This window comes from Oncorhynchus gorbuscha, linkage group LG24, assembly GCF_021184085.1.
Source record: "Oncorhynchus gorbuscha isolate QuinsamMale2020 ecotype Even-year linkage group LG24, OgorEven_v1.0, whole genome shotgun sequence".
Taxonomy (NCBI): domain Eukaryota; kingdom Metazoa; phylum Chordata; class Actinopteri; order Salmoniformes; family Salmonidae; genus Oncorhynchus; species Oncorhynchus gorbuscha.
The window spans coordinates 22,936,821-22,959,484 of NC_060196.1; the positions used below are offsets into that span (position 1 = coordinate 22,936,821).

Consider the following 22,664-nt stretch of genomic DNA (forward strand, 5'->3'; position numbering starts at 1 on the left):
CGGATTCACAGGTGAGGCCATGTGCTTAACAGATTTAGTAAGTAAACAACCAAAGATTGACAAAGAGTGGTGAAGTAGTTGCCTACGATAAGGAAAAACTCAAGCTAAACCTACACTTTATCTAGTCCTTGGCCTACAGTATATCCTGTTCTGACTTTGGTGGGGGTCATGTCGTTCTTCATATTACGTTCTCTGAGGTAAACACATGCTATATTTGTCACATGCACAGGATACAGAAGGTGTAAACATTACAGTAAAATGGTTTCTTGCATATTTGCAATATATAAACAGCCAGCAGCATATAAACAGCCAGCCGCACCATTGTGAAGGAGGAAACGCTGTACACCTGGCGACCGTGTCAGCGTGCATTGTGCCCAGCCCGCCACAGGAGTCGCTAGTGCACAATGGGACAAGAACATCCTTGTTGGCCAAAACCTCCCCTAACCCGGACAACACTGGGCCAATTGTGCGTCGCCGCATGTGTCTTCTGGTCGCGGCAGGTTGCGACAGAGCCTGAACTCGAACCAGGATCTCTAGTGCCACAGCTAGCAGTGCCGTAGACCACTGTGCCACTCGGGAGGCCCTGCAAATGGCTATCTGAGATACAAATAATGTTACTACACAGTTTATACACATAACTTTAGCTAGCGTGCTAGCAAGCTAACATTCGCTAGCTAGTGTACAGCACACTTTAACGTGCAGTGAAAATTACTTCCTGACAAAATTTGAAATATATAATAACTGAAAATGTATACATGGATGAACACACACACTTATCCCACCAGACATGCCACTCAGGGGTCTTTTCACAGTCGCCAAATCCAGAACAAATTCAAGAAAGTGTACAGTATTATATAGAGCCAGTATTGCATGGCACTCTGTTCCATCTCATATTGCTCAAATAAATAGCAAACCTGGCTTCAAAAAACAGATAAAGCAACACTTCGTGGCACAGCACAACACCTCTCCCCTATTTGACCTAGATAGTTTGTGTGTACGTATTGATATGTAGGCTACGTGTGCCTTATTTTTATTGATGTAGCTCTGTCCTTGAGCTGTTCTTGTCTATTAATGTTCTGTATTATGTCATGTTTCATGTTTTGTGTGGAACCCAGGAACAGTAGCTGCTGCTTTCGCAACAGCTAATGGGGATCCTAGTGAAATACCAAATGTCAAAGTGGAATTATTCAACATTTTTACAAATTGATTCTCAATGAAAAGCTGAAATGTCTTAAGTCAATAACTATTCAACCCCTTTGTTATGGCAAACCTAAATAAGTTCAGGAGTAAAAATGAGCTTAACAAGTCACATAATAAGTTGCATGGAATCACTCTGTGTGTAATAGTAGTGTTTAACATTATTTGTGAATGACTACCTCATCTCTGTACCCCACACACACAAATATCTGTAAGGTCCCTTAGTCGAGCAGTGAATTTCAAACACAGATTCAACCTCAAAGATCAGGGAGGTTTTCCAGTGCCGTGCAAAGAAGAGCACCTATTGGTAGATGGGGTCAAAAAACAGACATTGAATGTCCCTTTGAACATGGTGAAGTTATTAATTACAGTTTGGATGGTGTATCAATACACCCAGTCACTACAAAGATACAAGCGTCTTTCCTAACTCAGTTGCCGAAGAGGAAGGAAACCGCTCAGGGATTTCTTCCTTTAAAACATTTACAATGTTTAATTGGCAAGGGTAGGAGAAAACTGAGGGTGGATCAACAACATTGTAGTTACTCCACAATACTACCCTAATTGGCAGAGTGAAAAGATGGAAGCTTGTGCAGAGCAAATACAATTCCAAAACATGCATCCTTTTTGGCACTAAAGTAATACAAAGTGTTATGTTTGGGGTAAGTCCAATACAACACATTACTGAGTACCACTCTACATATTTTCAAGCATAGTGGTGGCTGCATCACCATGGCATCGCCAGGCAAAATTGTAGAGGTTAACCTGGTTGTCTGCTTTCCACCAGACACTGGGAGATGAATTCACCTTTCAGCAGAACAATAACCTAAAACACAAGGCCAAATCTACACTAGACTGTGAATATTCCTGAGGGGCCGAATTACAGTTTTGACTATAATCTACTAGACAATCTATGGCAAGACCTGAGTATGGTTGTCTATCAATGATCAATAACCAATTTGACAGAGCTTGAATAATTGGTTAAATAATAATGATTAAATGTTGCACAATCCAAGTGTGGAAAGCTCTTAAATACTTATCCAGAAAGACTCACAGCTGTAGTCGCTGCCAAAGGTGCTTCTACAAAGTATTGACTCAGGTGTGTGAACACTTATGTAAATGAGATATTTATGTATTTCATTTACAAATAAAATGTACAAAATCTTGTTTTCACTTTGTCATTATGGGGTATTGTGTGTAGATGGGTGAGAATGTAGAATGAAAAAATAAGAACATGATGATGACCTGTATCCCATTGATTAAATCAAATTGTTCATCTATCTCTATGTTGTTTGGCTGGAATGCCACTTAGCACACCTTTTTGGCACAAATGTATATGGACAATCTTGTCTTGTGGACAATCTCAGTAGGGTTCACAGCAGTGGTGAACGGTGACGTTTAAGATGAGGGAAGACGATATTTTTTGGGGGTGAGCGTCGCCTTATTTCTATTGCAGCATACTGGATGACTGCCATTCATATTCCCTTCACCCAGCTCAATGTAACAGTGATAGGTTTAGGCTACTACATGATACTCGAATTGTCCCTATTTCCATCATGAGGTCGCTACAACCCAGCTATGAATGAAAGTTTACAACGTAGCTGCACAGGTCGAGAGACAAATTTAGAGTAATCAAGGGATGCATCCATAAATTCACTCTGGCTATCTACTCCGATTTCACAGAACTCTCGCCTGTGTGCAGAGCGCAGAATAACTGATCAATTAATGAACAGCCGTTGGATATGACAGTGTCAGTAAACATTGGCAAAACATTTTTATTAAATTGTTGCCAGCAGCACTGTTAGTCACCAACGTTCTAGATAACACGAAAACAGCTTAACCTTAATTAATTAATTAAGCTTAAATGTTCTCTCATTTGTGTCTGGACGTATCTAGCAAGCTAGCCAACGTTAGCCAGTTAGCGTGGGTGCTTGACTGCCGTTGTGAGGTCAGAACACTTGGATCAACCCTAGTCCTCGGCCAGAGAGTCGTGTGCACTCTGAGCACTCCGAGGGGGAAACACTCTGATTTATGAACAGACAATCTGACAACACTATGAATTTATGAGTGCACAGAGCGCACTCTGGCACTCCAGAGTGAATTTACGAACACGCACAAGGTGACAGACAGTGACACATTCAACATTGCCTTGCACACACTTGCCTGTGTCTAGCTGATCTAGGGTGTAATCATTAGTTGCAATCGAGAGTTTCTGTTGGACAAATTCAAGCATGTTTATCCCCTTTCATTCCGTTTTCTTCCGTTTCGGAAATGTTTTTCAACAGAATCGGCAGAATGAATACCCTGATCACGCGCAAACATAGTTCACTTTCAAAGCAGCCACATACAAACAACATGAAGATTTTGCTCATTGTATAATTCCTTCTCGCATCTACAAACTCTCACCTCTTCCCTTCCCTTGTGGACTTCAGTGTACAACACATCTACTGTCTCTGACCAGGCGGAAAAACCCGTTTCCAAGCCAACTGCCACACACAGCCTACACCGTTGTCAACATATTAACTAACGACGTTAGTAACGTCATAATCAACATACCTACTAGAACGCGTTAATAAACCCGCTACAATCATACAGCACAGGGCACAGTCAAGCAAGCAGTTTAGCAGTGGTGGGCCCCGGTTTAACACTGGTGGGCCTTGGTGGCGATAAATAAATAAAAGCAAACCTTGACGTAGAAGAGTTCCAGTGTTGGATAGACATAGCAAGCTAGCTAACATATAGCGTCTCTCTCTGTTTGAGCTGGGTGTTTGAGTAGGCTAAGCTAGCTAACTGCATTCGCTAGCTAAGTGAAAGTGAAATAAATAGAAAAAAAATGCTACGAAATATAGCTAGTTCTCTCTCTCCCTCTTGCTTCTCCTTCATTTTAAAATAAATACATTTCTTCAAAACTGTTGAATAATTGTCTTTCTCTCTCCTTGAGTCATCTAGTCACCACATTCTATGCACTGCAGTGCTAGCTAGCTGTAGCCTATGCTTTCAGTACTATATTCATTCTCTGATCCTTTGATTGGGTGGACAACATGGTCAGTTCCTGCTGCAAGAGGTCTGATACATTGAAGGACATCCTCCGTAAGTTGTCATAGTTACTGTGTAAGTCTATGGAAGGGGGTGAGACCCATGAGCCTCCTAGGTTTTGTATTGAAGTACCCAGAGGAGAACGGAAGCTAGCTGTTCTCCAGCAACACCATGGTGCTACCCTACAGAGTGCTGTTGAGGCTACTGTAGGCCTTCATTACAAAAACAGTGCGTTTTAATCAATTGTTTGGTGTCGTGAATATATTTAGTCTAGTTTTATCTAAAAATGATAACTTTTCAATGTTTCACTATTTCCACTGTTTCACAGCTATTGTTGTTGCAGTTGGCACAATAACTTTAATGTGTGACACAGATTCACCAGATTCTATCCTATAGGTCCTTAGATCGGATTGGATTTTCTTTTGGATTCTAATAGGATTTTTTCTTCTTCTTGGAATCCACTCATGCTAGTCTTTACTATACTTTGTAGGTCTGCATAGCAGGTATGGTCTGTGCACCTCTGAAGTGCTGGGTGTGTGACCCTACCGACTGTGTCAATGCAGCAGTTTCAATGACCAGCTCAGTTTTAGTGTGCTATTGAATGTGAGGTAGTACAACCGTTTAAGATGTGCGTGTGTGACATCCTTGTCAACAGGCAAGCAGCTGGGCGCTTTCTACTTTTGGGGACTGAAAAAACTCCCATCCACCCATCCCTGCAGCTGCCTGACTAAACCAACACACCCACACAGTCTTATTCACAGCATGGCTACACTCTGTACTCACCGATGTACTACTGTGTCTTAACGCCATGCGAAGCTAGTAAGCTTCGCTACACTTGGTCTTCACACACAGCCTTTGCCTGAGTGCATCCATTTATGCAGTCCGAGGGTGGTCTTTGTCAGTGTCCAGTCCTCTCATACCGCTAAAGGTGGTCACCATCATCCATTACTGATATATCATGTACAATAACCCGACAGATCTGCGACCTGGGAGCTATGATGCAGCATTCTCTCTATCTGCCTTGAAATCAGTCCGTCTGCTCGTCAGACATGGGGGGATGGGGGGGGGACTACATTGCTCTTGTTAAGTGTGCAACAGCTCATTGATCAGCCCCTACCTACCTATCACCTCTTTGCATTGAGGTGGTCCTTTCCCGTAATCCATAATAACATCTCAGATCAATACCCATACATTGTGTAACCATATTGACTCGTAAGAGGGTGAGAGAGAGAGAGAGAGAGAGAGAGAGAGAGAGAGAGAGAGAGAGAGAGAGAGAGAGAGAGAGAGAGAGAGAGAGAGAGAGAGAGAGAGAGAGAGAGAGAGAGAGAGAGAGAGAGAGAGAGAGAGAGAGAGAGAGAGAGAGAGAGAGAGAGGAGTTGACTGACATCCTCGTCATCCTCCCTGTTTACATTATGGATCTCTCTCTCTCTCTCTCTCTGTAGCTGCATCTGCTTATCAGGACATTGAGTCGAGCGCTGAGCCCCTCCCGTCGCTGCTGTCAGCCGAAAAGGCCGACAGGCAGTCTTCGGTTTCCATCCTCAAGGACGCCGTGACGCTGGCTGGCAGTTGTTGTGAGGGCTATTGACGTAGAGCCGTCAAATCGGAACCCTTCGAGAGGGGCCGGCCGTTTCTTCCGCAGGGCTGGTGAGCCGCCTGCGTCTAGCCCACGGGTGTGGTGAAAAGGGGGATTTGGGTGGTGGGAGCTTATGTTAACCTCTGCATATGAGAGATATCGTCTTGTCGCTCATTTATTGCTCCACTGCTCCCCTCCACACCCCCACAACTCAACCAGATTGTCTCTTTGTGTCCAGATAGTAGGGGTTTTCTTCCTCGTTGTGGACGTATTGCTCAGACGGACATCTTTGCGTCTCTCTCTGTCTGCTTCTCCATTTGTCTTTTGTTTTTCTGTATCGGTCTCTTCTTTTTTCTCTCGAAAAACAAAATGATGTCCAGTCAGTCAACTCTCTCCCCAAAGTTAACAGGTCCGCCATTCTGATCCTAATTAGGCTATTTAAATGTATTATAAATCCTTCCCAGCAGGGAGGAAGCAGGACAAAGCCAAATTCGAGGGGGGGGGGGGTGAGCCTCATTCTGAAGTTATATCGAGGAGTTGTCTTTCTTGTGTAAGAATAAGCACTAATAGTGAAGGCAGTAATCAGAACTGAGTTAGACATACTCATACTGTTACAAAAGTACAGAAGATCAAAAGTCATGACGGTTGTTGTGGGAAATCTTGCACTGTAGAGATGTTGCCTTTTGATGAATCGTCTTCTGCGTACTGTGCATGCTGTTGTAGAGAGCAATGAATAGGCCTCTATCCATTTATCATTGACAGTGCTTTGCCCGCACAGTACAAAGCGATGCTGGTTTGACTCAAAGCCTCTTCCTCGCTCTGCATTTGCCTTGAGAGAGGCCTCTTTTGTAACTGGCTTGATGGTTAAAAGCTGCTTGATTTCAATGGGCTCCCACCCTGACACAGTTCTGGGCATTCCTGCATTGATTCTGCCAGATGTACAGTTCAACATGCTCCTGAGGAATAACAGGGAGAACAGAGGACGGACTCGTAGCATACTGAATTGACATTCACAAGTTGTTATTTTAAAGCCAATAAGACTGTTGTTTTTAGTTTTAAAGATGCTGTTCCATTTTTTTTAAGTAGTGAATGTATTTCTGAAGTTTAAAATGTTATAATTTGTGATAAACTAACAATTAGCTTAAGCTTTCATTTTAACAGATGTTCGGCACATTGAACACACAGTGATATGGAGGGCTGAAGGTCTTTGGTCATGCTGTGGGGTTCGAGTTCAAAGATGAATTGAGTACAGACACACATATTAAGGACTAGGAAACGAGGGTGTCTGATGTAAACAAAGCAGAGAGAGGCCATTGTGGGACCATGTGCTCCTCCAAGCTAGTGAGGTCATCTATTCCTTGACTCCAGGTGACATTTTTCCACCATTACAGCTCATGCTGTTTGCCGTAATGGCATCCTAGTGTGTGTGTGTGTGTGTGTGTGTGTGTGTGTGAGAGAGAGAGTGTGTGTGTTCCTCAACCCTCACAAATGTGTTGACCCATTACCATGGCAACGCACCGAATTAATAATTAAGAGTTCTCGCACCTTGTTCGACCTTGGACAAAAAGTACTTTTCCTCTTTCCCAAATGTTTTCGTCATTAAATAGTGCTAAATTGGTAGATGTGGGAAACCGTTTTTCTCTCAGAATTGCACAGATCGACTGAGGTGGCGGCCAATGTGGAAGTCGTAGCCGTATAAGGCAGTAAAGCCACAATATGGGCAAAGTACTATAGCTGGGTCATTATGCATTCCTCTGTTTCATTTTCAGCATGGTGGCTGCAGGGGGAGGCTGGGGAAGGAAGGCCAGGAGAGGCTGGAGATTTTGGGCTCTAAATTTCACCAAATTGGCCGTTGTGTTGTGGGAGCTGGAGGCCTGCTCATGGGACGTCAGTGTTGCTGCATGTCAGATCCACTAAATTAGCCAGACCGCTAATTACCTCCCTGAGAAGACAGGCAGAGAGAGCTTTCCGAAGGTTTTCTTGTTTTTCCCATCAACATCGCCACCCCTTGTGGGTTGAAGTCTGAAGAGTTTGTTCCCAGAGTCCCTCATTCATTTGCATCTTTGCCTCGTCTGCTTTTCACTCACTTCCTGTAAATAGGCAAACAAATCATGTCTCTGTGTTGTTAATCTCCTGCATCATCACTTGACCAAGGTCACAGTGAGGAAGCTGGTGGAGGGAGGACGACTCATTGTAATGGCCAGAATGGAACAAAGGCATCAAACACATATGGAAACGTCCACTACAGTGTTCCACTGTTGAATAGGGTGTTCATATTAGGACATCCGTCATCTCATCAGGAATTGTCAGTCTCAACTGACATGCTGACCAGACCGGACACGTCGCCGTGCGTCGCAAATTAAACGTAGAAATCAATTACCACACTGCTCACGTGCTCCAACGAGCGTCTGCGTTGCCAAGGGCTAAAATAGAAGTCATTTCTATTTGTGACGCAGATCCCGTTGCAAGTCCTGCCTCTCCCATCTCCTCATTGGTTTATAGAAGCAGGTACCCACATGACATCTCCTCATTGGTCAAACCCACGTGGGTGATTGAAAGAGGAACTTTGTTGCAGGTCGTCGTGGTAATACAATGAAAGTTTAGATGCCGATCACCATATAAATTCAAAGATGAAAAAGCCGGCAAGGAGGAGAGATGACTAGAAACGATTCGGTTGGCCATTTTATGTGTGGATTCATTGGCAGAGTAGAGGACCTTGTGCATTTCAGGTAAAATAACAACTTAATGTTTATATCCCAGGACAAATTAGCTAGCAACAGCAAGCTAATGTTAGCTAAATAGGACAAATTAACGTTAGCTAGCAAGTGCAAGCTAACTAGCTAAATTGCCATACATGTTTAATGCTTTTCGACCTGTCCCCAAATTAATATAATTGGTTCAGAGTTTGTTTTGATATTTGAACCTGCGTGTCGTGATCACGTTTGGTGTGGGGGGACAAAATAAATGTATGCACGATGGTGCACGCGAGCAGCCCATTTGGGTCCTGTGTGAGGCTGTCCTAATCTGGACACCATAATTGCTCTCTTTCCCATGGTGTGGTTGGCTTTCCCGTGGTGTGGTTGGCTTTCCCGTGGTGTGGTTGGCCTTGTCCTCAGTGGACTGATACTTTTCCCCCAGTGTACAGGGAATTGTTGTTGAGGCCCAAATATCTGGGGAATTGAGATGAAAGCGTCGATAAGGCTCCTGTCTGTGTCAAATTGGGGAGTGGGAGCTGAAAGGTCGCGTCCAGCACCTCACGCCACAGACAACACCTGCGTCGGCATCGTCAGAACGCCTCTAATGCGAATGCGATGACAGGTCACCCGTCCGCTCGGCTCGGAGCAGCAGCTGCAGGCGCAGGTGCAGGGGAACGGTGTTTGGACAAGGCCGGCTCACGTCGGCCCACAGCGCAGCCCCTTCGTTTGATCCTTCAGCTAGCTTACTCTAGCTCTCTCTCTCTGTCTCTCTCTCTCTGTCTCCCACCCCCCCTCTCTCTCTCTCTCTCTCTGTCTCCCCCCCCTCCCTCTCTCTCTCTCTCTCTCTCTCTCTCTGTCTGTCTCTCATCTCTACAGTTCCCTTCTACACAGAGATACCAATCTCGCTGGCACGCACATGAAAAACGAAAAGGCGGACGGACACAGTAAAGACACCCCCCCCTCCCCCCACCACCGCTCGCTAAGGGCTTTTTCTTCTTTGTTTTTCTTTCATTCCAGCCCTCGGTGGCTCTGTCTTTCCTCTGACTTTGCATCTGGTTTGACACTCACCTGCTCTTAGTGGGAGAACATGGCCTTCAGAGAGTTCTTCTGACAACTACGTCTCACGCAGAAAACCCAACTTGTTATGGCAATTATGTCTTGGTGCTGCTGGGATTATCTACATTATCTAGATATGGGACTATATCCAGGAGTTGAGATCCCATGAAATGTCAATTGATAAGCTGCAATTAGCCAATCCTGGCCGCTGTCTCTTGCGTGTGCGGATAGTCCATTGATGTTTTGAGGCTACTTCCTGGGTGACTGTATGGGATCTGTGATATTAAATAACAGACGTGATGAATGGCTATGTTTCCCCCATCGGTGTGAGTGTGACATTTCTCCCTAAGTGACTTGCAATGTTTCTCTCACTGCATATACTGTAGCTGCTAGCATCAGCACGTGGATAGACTCCCCCCTGTGGTCAGTCAGAGAACAACACACATTCTCACATTCTCATCCGAACACTGGACTGTAGCCCGATGAGAAGCCTTACCGGTTGCAGTGTGGGGGGAAAAAAGCATAAAGATGAAAAGTAGGAACGGGGCAGAAAAGCTGTTCTAAGGAAATAACAAGATTGTATAGGAGGGAACGGGAATGCCTCGCAGAAATGAGCTTTGGCTGACAGAGCACTGAAACAATACCGTATCTACGCAATTTATGAGAGCGATTACTCTGGTTATTATTACAACAATACCCAGCTATGCTCTTTCAAGGGCTGCCAGTGGGGCTGAGGCTGGGGGAAGGAAGGGCCTTGCCAAGACTAAGTGTCTGGGAGTTTCACAAGGCACTCGGAGGGAGGGAGGGAGGGAGGGAGGGAGGGAGGGAGGGAGGGAGGGAGGGAGGGAGGGACACTTCAAAAGGGCTCGGGTTCTTCAGAAGGGTTACTGTTTCAGTCTTCCTGACGTTGGTTTCTGTTTTCACTAACCCCTCTCTCTCTCTCTCTCTCTCTCTTTCTCTCACTCTCTCTTTCTCTCACTCTCTCTCTTTCTCTCACGCTCTCTCTCTGTCTCTCTCTCTTTCTCTCTCTCTGCAGCCCCCAATGAGCCTTTACTGTGCAAATTCGCTGATGGAGGGCAGAAGAAACGCCAGAGCCAGAGCAAGTACCCACAGAACGGGCGGCCATGGCACAGGGAAGGCGAGGTAAGCCACTGGCTCATTACAGCCGCCATTTTGGTTCCATAGGTACAGCCATCCGGCAGTTACCATTAACCCTCCATTACATACCACCTACTCATGGCACTGGAATGACGTTTGGTTAAGAAAGTGGGCATTTAACCTCTGAGGTAATGGGTCGTTTAGGTCCCCTCCCAAAGCTCTTTTAGGATTCTGAAACATGTGGGTCCATGTACACCACGACAGGCTGTCTCCCATGTTTAAGGTTGGCGCTGGTAGTGGAAAAAAGCACTTTAAGTATCGATCCAAACCTTCAGAATAAGAGTTGACATGTAAATTGCGTTTGAAGGTTGTATGAGTCTGCTGTCAAGGCTACCAAACATATTAGTGTTCCTCTCATGGTTCATAGTGGTTCAGGCCTATAAATTGGATCCATAACATATTCAGCAGTTACAGCCTACAAGGGGGAGGGCAGTCGGAGGGGGGGGGTTCATGCGGGTCTACACCCCTACGGATAATGTGAACTTGCAGGGGCTGACAGTTGTGCTGAAGCTGCACGCTAAAGAGGAAAGGAAAATATATCGGTTCTCTGTTGAGTTGAGCCTGGCTGTGTGTAACATGCTCTCAGTCTGTCTGCTTGTAGGTTGTGTGTGTGTGAAGTTTGTGTATGTTTGTGTGTGAACGTCCATCACAGACTCAGCAGCCCAAACACCGAGCCCGGTGAGGCCTGTTTACCCTAACAGCCCATTGCTACAGAGCCTCACACACTGACAGGGTCAGCTGATTACACTTGACGTGAGGTAAGGGGGGGTGCAGCATCTGGAAAGAGGAGAGAGGAAAGGAGGCAGCATCGCAAGAGTAGACAGAACACACAACAACAGTCTCTCTCATCTCTCCTTCCTGACCCCCTCTCTCCTCCCTCTCTCTCATCTCTCCTTCCTGACCCCCTCTCTCCTCCCTCTCTCTCATCTCTCCTTCCTGACCCCCTCTCTCCTCCCTCTCTCTCTCATCTCTCTGTCCTGACCCCCTCTCTCCTCCCTCTCTCTCATCTCTCTGTCCTGACCCACTCTCTCCTCCCTCTCTCTCATCTCTCTGTCCTGACCCACTCTCTCCTCCCTCTCTCTCATCTCTCCTTCCTGACCCCCTCTCTCCTCCCTCTCTCTCATCTCTCCTTCCTGACCCCCTCTCTACTCCCTCTCTCTCATCTCTCCTTCCTGACCCCTCTCTCCTCCCTCTCTCTCATCTCTCTGTCCTGACCCACTCTCTCCTCCCTCTCTCTCATCTCTCCTTATGACCCCCTCTCTCCTCCCTCTCTCTCATCTCTCTGTCCTGACCCCCTCTCTCCTCCCTCTCTCTCATCTCTCTGTCCTGACCCCCTCTCTCATCTCTCTGTCCTGACCCACTCTCTCCTCCCTCTCTCTCATCTCTCCTTCCTGACCCCTCTCTCCTCCCCCTCTCTCATCACTCCTTCCTGACCCCTCTCTCCTCCCTCTCTCTCATCTCTCCTTCCTGACCCCCTCTCTTCTCCCTCTCTCTCATCTCTCCTTCCTGAACCCCTCTCTCCTCCCTCTCTTTCATCTCTCCTTCCTGACCCCCTCTCCTCCCTCTCTCTCAACTCTCTGTCCTGACCCCCTCTCTCTCTCTCTCTCTCATATCTCTGTCCTGGCCCCCTCTCTCCTCCCTCTCTCTCATCTCTCTGTCCTGACCCCCTCTCTCATCTCTCCTCCCTCTCCTCCCTCTCTCTCATCTCTCCTCCCTCTCCTACCTCTCTCTCATCTCTTCTCCCTCTCCTCCTTCTCTCTCATCTCTTCTCCCTCTCCTCCCCCTCTCATCTCTCCTCCCCCTCTCTCATCTCTTCTCCATCTCCTACCTCTCTCATCTCTTCTCCCTCTCCTCCTATCTCATCTCTCCTCCTTCTCTCTCATCTCTCCTCCCTCTCCTACCTCTCTCTCATCTCTTCTCCCTCTCCTCCCTCTCCTCCTTCTCTCTCATCTCTCCTCCCTCTCCTACCTCTCTCTCATCTTTCTTCCCTCTCTCTAATCTCTTCTCCCTCTCCTCCTTCTCTCTCATATCTCCTCCCTCTCCTCCTTCTCTCATCTCTTCTCCCTCTTCTCCTTCTCTCATCTCTTCTCCCTCTCCTTCTCTCTCATCTCTCCTCCCTCTCCTCCTTCTCTCATCTCTTCTCCCTGTCCTCCTTCTATCTCATCTCTCCTCCTTCTCTCTCATCTCTCCTCCCTCTCCTCATTCTCTCTCATCTCTCCTCCCTCTCTCTCATCTCTCCTCCCTCTCCTACCTCTCTCTCATCTCTCCTCCCTCTCCTCCCTCTCTCTCATCTCTCCTCCTTCTCTCTCATCTCTCCTCCCTCTCTCTCATCTCTCCTCCCTCTCCTACCTCTCTCTCATCTCTCCTCCCTCTCCTCCCTCTCTCTCATCTCCCTCTCCTCCTTCTCTCTCATCTCTCCTCCTTCTCTCTCATCCCTCTCCTACCTCTCTCATCTCTCATCCCTCTCCTACCTCTCTCATCCCTCTCCTACCTCTCTCTCATCTCTCATCCCTCTCCTACCTCTCTCCTCTCTCCTCCCTCTCTCTCATCATTCCTATCTCAACCCCCACACAGTAACAGTCCTTAGATTAAACTGCTTGCATCTCACATGCAGATTAACGACATGATTTGTGTTTTTATCTCTGCAAAAAGGCCCTCCTGTAGCCTCAGGCTCATCAGATCGGATGAGTTTTACATCTCTCCTCCCTTGTCTCCCCCATTTCCTCCCTCCTTCCCTCCCTCCTTTCTTCGCCTTGCTATAATTGAGAGGCTGGTGAAGACGTCTGCGTGTGTGAGAGAGTGCTTGCACATACGTACATATGCACATGTGTGTTTGCTTACATTTGTTCGTACCTTTGTGTGTGTGTGTGTCAGCGATGCCCCCACAGTTGATCAGCAGCACAGCCAGGGTCTGGAGATAGGCATCACATGTGAGTCTGTTTATCAGACGTTCTCTGGTCCAAGGGCCTCCCGTTCCGCGGCCGGAGGAATAGGGCCTCCCGTTCCACGGCCGGATGAAGAGGGCCTCCCGTTCCGCGGCCGGAGGAAGAGGGCCTCCCGTTCTGCGGCCGGATGAAGAGGGCCTCCCGTTCTGCGGCCGGATGAAGAGGGCCTCCCGTTCCGCGGCCGGATGAAGAGGTCCTCCCGTTCCGCGGCCAGAGGAAGAGGGCCTCCCGTTCCGCGGCCAGAGGAAGAGGGCCTCCCGTTCCGCGGCCAGAGGAAGAGGGCCTCCCGTTCCGCGGCCAGAGGAAGAGGGCCTCCCGTTCCGCGGCCAGAGGAAGAGGGCCTCCCGTTCCGCGGCCAGAGGAAGAGGGCCTCCCGTTCCGCGTCCAGAGGAAGAGGGCCTCCCGTTCCGCGGCCAGAGGAAGAGGGCCTCCCGTTCCGCGGCCAGAGGAAGAGGGCCTCCCGTTCCGCGGCCAGAGGAAGAGGGCCTACCGTCCCGTGGCCAGAGGAAGAGGGCCTCCCGGCGCACACCATTTGCTACGTTCTCCATCTATCCCCTTTTTGAGCCAAACTCCCAGAACACATCAGGGGTCTAGTAGAGAACCCGTAGAGCAGCAAGCAACCGCATTGTGGCGTGATTAGTCAGGAGTAGAAAAGAGGTCAGAAGTCTGTTTTCATCTAAGTGACTATGAGGCATGCGAATGCTCTCTCAAGCATGTCACATCTTTCAAATGATGTGCGCTTACACACACACGCGCGAGATCCTACTCTGTAGGAGTCACACATGCTCACACACACACACAGACATATGACATACACTCATACACACACACCATGAATGATTCAATCGTTAACACACACACAGGTAGTCTCACAAAGTCACACTAGCTCAAGTGCTTTCTCTTGGGGAAAGTGTTCATATGTGAAACACCACAGGGTTCTCCCGTGTGAAAGAAAGCCTGACAGATGTTTTTGAGAGAGGGGGAGAGAGAGGGTGTGTGTCCTACAGCCGGACACCATGGGTGGGGTTTCCTGTGGACGTCCAGTACAGGCATTTTTCCAGCTGTCTTTCTGTCACACCTCATACTGTACTACAGTATACACACACACTCTCACACACTTCCTCCCTCTGTCTCTCATTCACACGCTCCATCTTCTTCTCTTTCTGTCACACCCACATACTGTACTACAGTATACACACACACTCTCACACACTTCCTCCCTCTGTCTCTCATTCACACGCTCCATCTTCTTCTCTTTCTGTCACACCTCATACTGTACTACAGTATACACACACACTCTCACACACTTCCTTCCTCTGTCTCTCATTCACACGCTCCATCTTCTTCTCTTTCTGTCACACCGACATACTGTACTACAGTATACACACACACTCTCACACACTTCCTCCCTCTGTCTCTCATTCACACGCTCCATCTTCTTCTCTTTCTGTCACACCCACATACTGTACTACAGTATACACACACACTCTCACACACTTCCTCCCTCTGTCTCTCATTCACACGCTCCACATTCCTGTCCTAGACATACACTGAGTGAACAAAACATTAGGAACACCTGCTCTTTCCATGACATAGACTGACCAGGTGAATCCAGGTGAAAGATAGGATCCCTTATTGATGTCACTTGTTAAATCGACTTCAATCAGTGTAGATGAAGGGGAGGAGACAGGTTAAAGAAGGATTGTTAAGCCTTGAGACATGGACTGTGTATGTGTGCCATTCAGAGGGTGAATGGGCAAGACAAATATAAGGGGGTATGGTAGTACAGTAGGTGCCGGGCGCACTGGTTTCTGTCAAGAACTGCAGCGCTGCTGGGTTTTTCATGCAACAATTTCCTGTGTGAATCAAGAATGGTTTACCATCCAAATGACATCCAGTGAACTTGACACAACTGTGGGAAGCATTGGAGTCAACATGGGCCAGCATCCCTGTGGAATGCTTTCCACACCTCTTAGAGTCCATGTCCTGATGAATTGAGGATGTTCTGAGGGCAAAAGGGGGTGCAACTCAATATTAGGAAGGTGTTCCTAATGTTTTGTGCCCTCAGTGTATACTCTCACTTCTTCTTCCTCACATACTCTCACTTCTTCTTTCTCACAAACTCTCACTTCTTCTTCCTCACATACTCTCACTTCTTTTTCCTCACATACTCTCACTTCTTCTTCCTCACATACTCTCACTTCTTCTTCCTCACATACTCTCACTTCTTTTTCCTCACATACTCTCACTTCTTCTTCCTCACATACTCTCACTTCTTCTTCCTCACAAACTCTCACTTCTTCTTCCTCACATACTCTCACTTCTTCTTCCTCACATACTCTCACTTCTTCTTCCTCACATACTCTCACTGTCTCTATTGTTTACTCTCTATTCTTCTCTTTCTGTTTACTCTCTCTTCTTGTCTTTCTGTTTACTCTCTCTTCTCTTTCTTTACTCTCTCTTCTTCTCTTTCTGTTTACTCTCTCTTCTCTTTCTGTTTACTCTCTTCTTCTCTTTCTGTATACTCTCTATTCTTCACTTTCTGTTTACTCTCTTCTTCTCTTTCTGTATACTCTCTATTCTTCACTTTCTGTTTACTCTCTCTTCTTCACTTTCTGTTTACTCCCTCTTCTTCTCTTTCTGTTTACTCTCTCTTCTTCTCTTTCTGTTTACTCTCTTCTTCTCTTTCTGTTTACTCTCTCTTCTTCTCTTTCTGTTTACTCTCTCTTCTTCTCTTTCTTTACTCTCTCTTCTTCTCTTTCTGTTTACTCTCTCTTCTCTTTCTTTACTCTCTCTTCCCATCCTGTTTACTCTCTCTTCTTCTCTTTCTGTTTACTCTCTTCTTCTCTTTCTGTATACTCTCTCTGCCCATCCTGTTTACTCTCTCTTCTTCTCTTTCTGTATACTCTCTATTCTTCTCTTTCTGTATACTCTCTATTCTTCTCTTTCTGTTTACTCTCTCTTCTTCCCATCCTGTTTACTCTCTCTTCTTCTCTTTCTGTTTACTCTCTTCTTCTCTTTCTGTTTACTCTCTCTTCTTCTCTTTCTTTACTCTCTCTTCTTCTCTTTCTGTTTACTCTCTTCTTCTCTTTCTGTTTACTCTCTCTTCTTCTCTTTCTGTTTACTCTCTCTTCTTCTCTTTCTTTACTCTCTCTTCTTCTCTTTCTGTTTACTCTCTTCTTCTCTTTCTTTACTCTCTCTTCTTCTCTTTCTGTTTACTCTCTTCTTCTCTTTCTGTTTACTCTCTCTTCTTCTTTTTCTGTTTACTCTCTCTTCTTCTCTTTCTTTACTCTCTCTTCTTCTCTTTCTGTTTACTCTCTCTTCTCTTTCTTTACTCTCTCTTCCCATCCTGTTTACTCTCTCTTCTTCTCTTTCTTTACTCTCTCTTCTTCTCTTTCTGTTTACTCTCTCTTCTCTTTCTTTACTCTCTCTTCCCATCCTGTTTACTCTCTCTTCTTCTCTTTCTGTTTACTCTCTCTTCTTCTCTTTCTGTTTACTCTCTCTTCTCTTTCTTTACTCTCTCTTCCCATCCTGTTTACTCTCTCTTCTTCTCTTTCTTTACTCTCTCTTCTTCTCTTTCTGTTTACTCTCTCTTCTCTTTCTTTACTCTCTCTTCCCATCCTGTTTACTCTCTCTTCTTCTCTTTCTGTTTACTCTCTCTTCTTCTCTTTCTGTTTACTCTCTTCTTCTCTTTCTGTTTACTCTCTCTTCTTCTTTTTCTGTTTACTCTCTCTTCTTCTCTTTCTTTACTCTCTCTTCTTCTCTTTCTGTTTACTCTCTCTTCTCTTTCTTTACTCTCTCTTCCCATCCTGTTTACTCTCTCTTCTTCTCTTTCTGTTTACTCTCTCTTCTTCTCTTTCTGTTTACTCTCTCTTCTTCTCTTTCTGTTTACTCTCTCTTCTCTTTACACTCTCTTCTTCTCTTTCTGTATACTCTCTCTTCCCATCCTGTTTACTCTCTCTTCTTCTCTTTCTGTTTACTCTCAGTTCTTCTCTTTCTCTTTCTCCTCGTCATCTCACTTTCTTTTTCTCTTTCTTACACACGTTCTCTCTCTCACGCGCGCTTTGTACCTGACTCGACAACAGCATGCATAATCAGTCATGGCCATGCAGCCGACCCTTATGGGGGATTGTCTGTGTGAGCCAGGCAGCCATGGTGTGGAATTCATTAACACATGGAAGCAAGGGCACCACGCAAGGGACTTATCAGCCTCACCAGACAGCTGGCCCGGTCTGGGATGGCCATTAGCACGTAGAGGCACACAGACGTAGACAAATACACACACAGACATAAAGGCACACACACACACTTCCTGTCAGTGGAACATACAGGCACATACTCTATATGTACATGCATACACACACACACACACACACACACACACACACACACACACACACACACACACACACACACACACACACACACACACACACACACACACACACACACACACACACACACACACACACACACACACACACACATCCTGTCAGTGGAACATACAGGCATATACTCTATATGTACATGCATACGCTCAAATGCACACACACACATGCACACAGACACACACACACACACACTTCCTCCGCCAACACTCAAACGCGAACACGCATACTCTCACACTCAAACACACTCACACGAAGGAACCCCACCCGGGACTACTGTTTATTTTTTATTTTTTTATGATATGTTTATTATTTTACAAATAAAAAAAAGAAGGCAGAGATACAAACATTGACATTGTACTGTTGAATGGGATGGCACATTTACTGGACCAAACAGAACTTGAATCACACATACACAAATATTATACATGGTAAATATTATACATGGTAAATATTATAAATGGTGAATATTATACATGGTAAATATTATACATGGTGAATATTATACATGGTAAATATTATACATGGTAAATATTATAAATGGTGAATATTATAAATGGTGAATATTATACATGGTAAATATTATACATGGTGAATATTATACATGGTAAATATTATAAATGGTGAATATTATAAATGGTGAATATTATAAATGGTGAATATTATAAATGGTGAATATTATACATGGTAAATATTATACATGGTGAATATTATACATGGTAAATATTATACATGGTGAATATTATAAATGGTGAATATTATAAATGGTGAATATTATAAATGGTGAATATTATAAATGGTGAATATTATAATGATGAATATTATAAATGGTAAATATTATAAATGGTAAATATTATAAATGGTAAATATTATATATTGTAAATATTATAAATGGTAAATATTATAAATGGTAAATATTATATATTGTAAATATTATAAATAGTGAATATTATAGATGGTGAATATTATAGATGGTAAATATTATAAATGGTAAATATTATAAATTGTAAATATTATACACTGTAAATATTATAAATTGTTAATATTATACATGGTAAATATTATAAATGGTAAATATTATAAATAGTAAATATTATAAATGGTAAATATTATAAATGGTAAATATTATAAATGGTGAATATTATAAATTGTAAATATTATCAATTGTGAATATTATAAATGGTGAATATTATAAATGGTCAATATAATACATGGTAAATATTATAAATGGTGAATATTATAAATGGTGAATATTATAAATGTTAAATATTATAACTGGTGAATATTATACATGGTAAATATTATAAATGGTGAATATTATACATGGTAAATATTATAAATGGTAAATATTATAAATGGTGAATATTATAAATGGTGAATATTATACATGGTCAATATAATACATGGTAAATATTATAAATGGTGAATATTATAAATGGTGAATATTATAAATGGTAAATATTATAAATGGTGAATATTATAAATGGTAAATATTATAAATGGTGAATGTTATAAATGGTGAATGTTATAAATGGTAAATATTATAAATGGTGAATATTATAAATGGTGAATATTATAAATGGTTAATGTTATAAATGGTAAATATTATAAATGGTGAATATTATAAATGGTAAATATTATAAATGGTGCATATTATAAGAAGACAGCATTCAGTCATTACAATCTGTGTGGTTAAAGCAAAACTAAGTGGCCTAGTGAATGTTATGCTCATGCACGCACACATCCACAGTGGCCATGTCACCCAGGGCTGATGCATCTGCTATGGGATTCATGTGGATCTCTGTTTCCTCTCACTCACGTGGGTGAGGTCCATCCCCTCAAGTTTCTGAGGGTCATTACTCCTTTTTTAGCTCACGCAAACTTCCTAGAGTAATGAGGGAGAGAGGGGGATGGAGAGAGATAAGAGGTAGGAAGAGAGGGAGATGGAGAGAGATAGGGGAAGAGAGAGAGGTAGGGAGAGGGCGGGATGGAGATAGAGAGGGGAAGAGAGAGAGAGAGAGAGAGTTTGAGTTTTTATAAAACCTTTATTTTTTACTCAAGTGTTAACATAAAAACAAATGACACACTGCCCTTTCAGAAATGAAAAAACAAATGTAATTCCTAAATAAAAATAAATACATAACATATACATTCAACTTATTTCATCGGCAAAAAATAATTTCCCCTCTTCTACAAAACAAAGCGCTCTTTCGTAGGCCCACTTCTCCTCAAATAATAGGAGATCTTTTACAGCTGAAAAGAACTCAAAATCTACTTTTATTCTTGCTTTTACTAATCCTTTAAAAACACATCTTACATCCTGCCCATATCCCGTTTCTATCTTGTGTTTTCTACTCAGAAAAATTGACATCTTAGCTTGTCCCAAAATAAAATTTAACATTTGACATTTTCTTTTCTGTTGTTTACTATATTGAAACCCCAAAATAAAAACCGTGTTATTGAAAAATTCCCCTACAGCTTTAAACAAAGATTCCAGCATTTCCAATAGAGGTTTTATCCTCTCACACTCCATAAAACAGTGAAAAATGGTTTCTCTTATATTACAAAAAGGACATCCATCTCTAACATCTGAATTAATAACAGATACAAAAGCATTAACTGCAATGATGCCATGTAAAACCCTCCATTGCATATCTCCAGTACCCTTTTGTAACGGTGGTTTGTACAGTGCTCTCCATGCTGGCTTTACCTTGTCATCAATGCCCAATTTTACCCTCCATGGAGTGTCTTTTCTATTTTTCAATTTATCTTTATTCAACACCTTGACACACCCCTATACAAGTCCTTCCCATTCACCTCCTCCAAACCCACCTCCTCCAACCCTCTCAAATCCAGCAATAACGCCTTTCTTTCTGACTCTGGGATATTTGGTGTAATCCCTAGTCTTGGAAATGAGACGTCTTCCTCTTGTACCTTCTTCTTGTGACTACTAAGCATACCCCATTCTTCCGCTGACAGAGCCTTCCTACAGCTCCCCAGCATTTGTCCGACAATCCTTTCCGACCTCATCCCCAAATGTTCTGCCACCCGTCTTCCATCCATTAAGGCGGGCCCAGCTATGGCCATTAACTGTCTTAAGGTGATGATTTTCCCCTTCACCAGAATCTTGGAGAAATGTGGAACAGCTGCAGTTGTACAATCCAGTCTTGCCCCATACACCAGAGGTTCCTCCAACAGCCAATGCACTGACTCCGCTGAAGTTCGTCTGGACACCTTCATTATGCTCCATACTCTGAGAAGTCCTCTGTAAAACGGAGGTACTCTCTCCCTAGAAATCTGGCTACTATCAACCAGAAATAAAGCCTTCTTTAAACCTAATCCTCCAACCCGTTGTAATATAAGACCTGCCACCCCTCTCCACACCACATTTTCCGGTCCATAAAGCAACCTTTGAATAAACTGAAACCGGAAAGCAGCAGCCCTACTAGCAAGATGTACAAGACCTTGTCCCCCTCTTCTTTTGACAAATACAAAACACTTTGTGGAACCCAGTGATATTTATCCCAAAAGAAATCCACAATAATTGCCTGTATCTTAGCCAGAAGGCCAGATGGTGGTTCTAAAACTGACAACCGATGCCACAGTGCAGATGCAATCACATTGTTAACTATAATAGTGCGCCCCCTATATGACATACGAGATAGTAACCAACGCCATCTCCTCATCCTCCCTTCCACCATTTCAACCACCCCACTCCAATTTTTTTCCATAGTCCCCTCATCTCCTAAGTACACTCCAAGATACTTAAAACCTCCCTTACACCATTCTAGCCCCCCTGGCAAAGCCATGATCCCTCCAGACCATTCTCCAATCTGTAACGCACAACTCTTTTCCCAATTTACCTTTGCAGAGGATATTCCCCTAAAACGATCAACAATTAGACTCAAGCTATCCACCTCCGCTTGATTTTTCACTAGCACAACTACATCATCAGCATAGGCTGAGAGACGAATAGGAGGAATATCCTCTGAAAAGCACACCCCTGCAATGCGACTTCTAATGCTATTTAGTAGTGGCTCTATAGCAATGGCATATAACATTCCTGACATAGAACATCCCTGCCTAATACCTCTACACACTTTAAAAGGAGCACTCAAACCACCGTTAACTTTCAATACACTTTCAATGTCACCATATATCACCTTGATCATGGCAATAAAACCAGAGCTGAACCCAAACGCCTCAAGCGTGTGCCATAAGTATTGATGTTCAACTCGGTCAAATGCCTTTTCCTGATCAATTGAAATTAGACCAGCATCCAACCCAATATCCCTAGAGACGTCCAAAAATCACGAATCAGAGAAATGTTATCCCCTATCTGCCTGCCAGGAACACAGTAGGACTGATCCGTATGTATGATTTGCCCCATCACCTCCCTCAGCCTGTTGGACAAAGCTTTTGACAATATCTTATAATCAGTGCACAATAAAGCCACCGGCCTCCAGTTCTTCACCTCCCTTGGGTCACCCTTTTTGGGCAGTAGGGTGAGGACAGCCCTTCTGCAGCTTATTGGTAGTAACCCTCCGGTTAAACTATCATTAGCTACTTCTAACCAATCCTCTCCCAACATAGCCCAAAAAGACTTAAAAAGTCAACG

The 22,664-nt window shown here is 44.1% G+C and overlaps 1 protein-coding gene across 2 annotated transcripts in view; it reads left to right on the forward strand.

Moving 5' to 3' along the window:
• The window catches only part of LOC124012853 (RNA-binding motif, single-stranded-interacting protein 3-like), a 265,610-nt gene that overhangs the window by 195,412 nt on the left and 47,534 nt on the right, over positions 1-22,664 (forward strand). For both annotated transcript variants that reach the window (XM_046326856.1, XM_046326858.1), the window contains one exon: positions 10,592-10,698. In XM_046326856.1, coding sequence (XP_046182812.1) covers positions 10,592-10,698 — 107 coding nt within the window. The remainder of the gene's footprint in view (positions 1-10,591; positions 10,699-22,664) is intronic.